General features: G+C 53.1%; 1 protein-coding gene across 1 annotated transcript in view; it reads left to right on the top strand.

Moving 5' to 3' along the window:
* Positions 1 to 1,551, top strand: part of BICRA (BRD4 interacting chromatin remodeling complex associated protein) — a 76,539-nt gene extending 74,988 nt beyond the window's left edge. The window contains exon 8 of the mRNA XM_019625201.1: positions 9 to 1,551. Coding sequence (XP_019480746.1) covers positions 9 to 674 — 666 coding nt within the window. The 3' untranslated portion in view covers positions 675 to 1,551. The remainder of the gene's footprint in view (positions 1 to 8) is intronic.
* Positions 1,552 to 4,872: the final 3,321 nt, after the last annotated feature.

Below are 4,872 nucleotides of genomic sequence, written 5' to 3'. Positions count from 1 at the left end.
CTGCCGAGCCCCCACCCCGGCCTCCGCCACCCCCGCAGACCACCAGCCAGATGAACGGCACCGTGGACCACCCACCCCCGGCCACCACGGACCGCAAACCTTCGGCCCCAGCCCCACACTGCCCCCGCCTGCCCCTACGGAAGACATACCGGGAGAACGTGGAGGCCCTGGGCAGTGGGGCAGCTGAGGGGGCCGTGACGGGCAGGGCCCGGGGCACCAGTCCAGCGCCACTGCCCACCAAAGTGGACGAAGCCACCAGCGGGTTGATCCGGGAGCTGGCTGCCGTGGAGGATGAATTATACCAGCGCATGCTAAAGGGAGCCCCTCCAGAGGCCACTGCCAGTGCCGGGCAAGGCAGTGGCAGCAGGGACCCTGGCTGGGAGGCACCCTCGATGCCCCCCGCCAAAAGGCGCAAGTCCGAGTCACCTGACGTGGACCAGGCTAGCTTCTCCAGCGACAGCCCGCAGGATGACACCCTCACAGAGCACCTGCAGAGCGCCATCGACAGCATCCTCAACCTCCAGCAGGCCCCTGGCCGGACATCCGCACCCTCATACCCCCACGCCCCCCAGGCGGCTGTCACACCCGCCTCCCCCTCACCCCTGCACAGGCCAGAAGCCTACCCGCCCTCCAGTCACAATGGCGGCCTTGGTGCCAGGACGTTGAACAGATAACACCGGGCTGGACTTCCCTTCCCTGTCCCCTCGCTCAGTGTCGACGCCAGGGGCAGCTGGGCATCTGACCTCAGCCTCCTGGGGGACATGAGCCGGGGATTCCCCTGAGTTTTTCTTGCCTAAGTTATTTGAGTCACAAAGGCCTCCTCCCCCACCTCCTGCTTCAGCTGGGTTGTTGGGGGGGGGGGGTCGTGGATTTAGGGGAGGGGGTTGTAACGTAAAATGTCCCCCTGCCAAAGGAGGGGGTAATCCTGGTGTGTCATTTCCCATTTCTTCCCACTTCCTGCCACACTCCACTCCCTCCATCCTGGGGACATGCGTGTGTTTTCCAGGGATGGGGCACCCTGGTTATTCCCACTGCTCACGCGTGTCCGGGTACCTCTCATTGGTGTGGTTTCACGGATCCATGCCTGGAGGGCGCTCAGAGCTGTGAGGGTCCTTGGAGGCCTCACTCAGCCTTTCCCCACAGGCCATAAAAGGAAACGCAGGGAAGAGGTGCTTGAGCCAGCAACTTAGAGCCCCATCTGGGGGCGTGCCTACAGGCATCAGGCACATCCTTGTGTGTGCGTCCAGCTCTGTGTCCTGTGTCCTTGTGTGTGTGCTCGAGTAAGAGAGATTTAGACCCCTCCCATCCTTCGACTGAAATCCGAGCACCTCCAAAACAGGAATCCGGGGTCTTCCGCCCCTTCCCCAACCAGTCTTCCCCTCTGTTCTTACTGCCTCCAGCCACCCGCGCCAGATTTTGAAATCTTGGAGACAAAACGTACTGTAAGATAAATTTTTTTGTACTGTATTTATTGTGTATAACGATTTTTTTAAAGAATTCTGTACATTTAGAACTCTTGTAAATTAAAAACCGATCCTTTTTTTAAAACTATTGATGCCCCCTCCAGCACCATTGCTTTTGGGTCTTTTGGGAGTTTGGAGTGCGAGGTTGGGGTGAGACCTGGGTGGAGAGAGGTGGGGAGGGCTTTTTCCACATATATTTGCGGAGCATCTGCTTGGTGCCAGGCCCTGTTCCAGGCACAGGCAGACAGGAGTCCCTGCCCTTGGGGGTGGGGCGGACTTATCAGTGGAGGAGGCAGACAGTGAACAACTCAACCAAAGAGGCGATTTTTTTTAACTTCCATCTCCCCACCCCCTCCCCTTTGGCAGTCATCAGCTTGTTCTCTATATGGTTCTGTTTCTGTTTTGTTTGTGTCTTTGTTTTCCCCGAGATTCTTATTTTTGCTATTGCCAATAGTGAAGCGGGGAGAGGCGAGTTACAGGGTTAGCTTCCTGATGAGTATATCACCTTGTTTTATGTGTGTTTCTGTTTAAAGACACCTTATTGTTGATTCATTCACATTGAGCTCACTGCCAACAGCATTTATAATTCACACCTAAAGGAAGCTCATCCAACCCACTATTCTTCCATGAGGCACGTCACAGCCTTTTTGTGCTTAGGAACACTAAACAGCATTGAGCACCGCGACTGGAGACCAGGGGAAGGGGGTGACAGGCAAGGTCAGAGGGAACAAGGGCCTATCGAGTAGGACCTTGTGCTCCACGGTGATGACTTTGCTGTTACTGTGAGAAGGGAGCCCCTGGAAGGCTCTGAGCAGAGAGGGCTGTGAACTGACAGGTTTCCCAGGCGCCCTCTGGTGGCCGCGTGGGGAACACGGAGGGCGGAATCGGAGCACAGCGCTAGACCCCAGGTGGGCGGTGGCAGGCCGACCCTAGCGATGGGCCTTTCCTCTGCAGGACCCTGGGGGTGTTTGTGGTGGAGAAGCTGACACATGGGGTCTCTTGAAGATGGACCACCCTCCTGCCTAGCTCTACATGTGGCCACGCAAAAAAAAAAAAAAATGACAGTGATTTGCACGGGCCAGGCCTCAGTTCTGGAAGGCTGGCTGCACCAGCCCCAGCAGAGGAACAGGATAACTAATGTTTGGGGAGCACTCACCGTCGGCGTCACTCCAAGCCCTTCACCTGTATGTCTTGCTTGGTCCTCCCAGCATCCCGTGTGGGAATGGATAGCCCCATCTTGCAGGTGGGGGAGCCATGGCCCTGAGGAATGCAGTAAGGGGCAGGCTGGGCTACAAGCTGGGTGGTGTAGCTGTGAGCCCACCATCTTCACCTCTGCACATCTAGTTTCCTGTGAGCCCCGGGGACAACAGCAAGGACTTTGCAAGCGGGCTGCACAGAAGCCAGAGACCTGCCCTCCTTACACAGACCCTGGAAAGGGGATCCAAACTGATCTCAGCTCCTGCAGAATGAGCCTTGCAGACCCAACTTCTTAGCTACTGTTCCCAGGTCCTGGAAGCAGCTCGGTGGACATCTGTAGGGTCTCCTTTTCCACAGCCAAGCTCTCTGGGAAAAGAGAGAGGCTCAGAAGGTTACCTCAGGGCCCAAGTCACCTGGGCATAGAGCAGGACTGACAGAGTCCCAAGTTCATCAAGTAACTACCAGGCTCGCTGGCGGCCTTCTCCATCTTTTTTTTCCCCCCCAGTTAAGGTAAAATATCCATAACATAAAATTTACCATTTTAGCCATTTTTAAGTATACAGCTCAGTAGCATTAAGCACATTCACACTGTGTAACGATCACCACCATCCATCCTCAGAACTTGTTTCATCTTGCAAAACTGAAACTCTGTCCCATTAAAAAATACCTTCCCTCCCTCCTCCCACCAGCCCCTGGCAACCACTGTTTTCCTTTGTCTCTATGGATCTGAATGCTCTAAACACCTTATATGAGTGAAATCATATAGTGTTTGTTATGGGCCGGGCTTATTGCACTTGGCATAATGTCTCCAAGGTTCATCCGTGTTGTAGAATGTGCCAGAATGTCTCCATCCAGTTTTGACAAATGGGGAAGGAGGGAGCTACAATAGAAAAACAACAACAACAACTGTAATTGAAAAAATTAAAATTAAAAAAACTTTTTAAAAAAGTGGATAAAGGGCCGGCCGAGTGGTTAGGTTGGTTAAGAGCACGAGCTCTGAGCAAGCAGGGTTGCCGGTTCGATTAACACATGGGCCACTGAGCTGCGCCTGAGCTGAGCTGCCACCGAGCTGCCAACAGGTGGCAGCATGGCTCAGCTGGTGAGAGTACATGCTCCTAACAACAAGGTTGCTGGTTCAACTCCCGCATGGATGGGGGGCTACGCCCACTCCCAACTAAGATTGAACACAGCACCTTGAGTTGAGTGGCCACGAACTACTGACAGGCAGCCCGATGGCGACTGGACTTGGAGCTGAGCTAGCTGCGCCCTCGACAACTAAGACGGAAGGACAACAACTTGGCTGTTCCTCTTCCCCAACTCCCCAATTTAAAAAAATCTTTAAAAAAGAAGGGGGAGGATAAAAACCTGAGCTTCTGCCTTGAGGAGGGGCTTCAGAGGCTGCAAGGGCATCAGGGAAGCTGGACGACACTGGGGACAGATCTCAGAGAGTCCCTGACTTGGAGAGCAGGGAGACAACGAGGTGAGACAGTAGCCTCAGTTATTAAGGGCTCAAAGCATATTTAATGAGGCAGGGTAGTGTCGACTCTCAGAGGCATTTCACTCCACTGACTGCTTCCTAGAATATCTTTAAATGTATAAAATAAAACCCACAGGAATACAAGGGAACCAATTATACTGAAATACAGTTATACGTTTATTTAAAAACCCACAAATTGGTGACACGGTAATAGGGGCTGCTATTAATTACACACTAATTAGGAAGAGCTAACGATGGGTTTGATCGGAGCTGAGTAAACAGTTACTGGAAATCTTTGAAACAACCGAAATGTGATGAAAACATTGGCGATTCCTCTCAGTGACAGTGACACAGGTCCTGCTGATGCTATTGTGTTTTGTGGCTCACATTCATGGGTGAAGGAAACCCTGAATTTCAGTGTAAAGTCCAGAAGTCATTTCTCCCGCCCCTGGTCCAAGTTCGCGGACCCTTCTGAATTTCATCTGAGGTCTCAGCAGGCTGAGAAACCCCAGTGGGTGTAGATATGAAAACAAGGCTCTGCTGTCAGATAACCTGGTTGCACTCCTGTCCTTCCACTCCTTGGGCCAGAGGGACTGCTTCCTTGTACCTCAATTTCCCTATCTGAGAAATGGGATTAATAACAACAATAATATAACAGGACCTCACCTCCTAGGCGGGAGGGAGATGGTCCATGTCAAGCTTCTAGACTAGGGCCTGTCCTATGAGTAGTAACAT

The sequence above is a fragment of the Hipposideros armiger genome, unplaced genomic scaffold, assembly GCF_001890085.2.
Source record: "Hipposideros armiger isolate ML-2016 unplaced genomic scaffold, ASM189008v1 scaffold_619, whole genome shotgun sequence".
NCBI lineage: Eukaryota > Metazoa > Chordata > Mammalia > Chiroptera > Hipposideridae > Hipposideros > Hipposideros armiger.
This window is presented reverse-complemented; position numbering and strand designations above follow the sequence as displayed.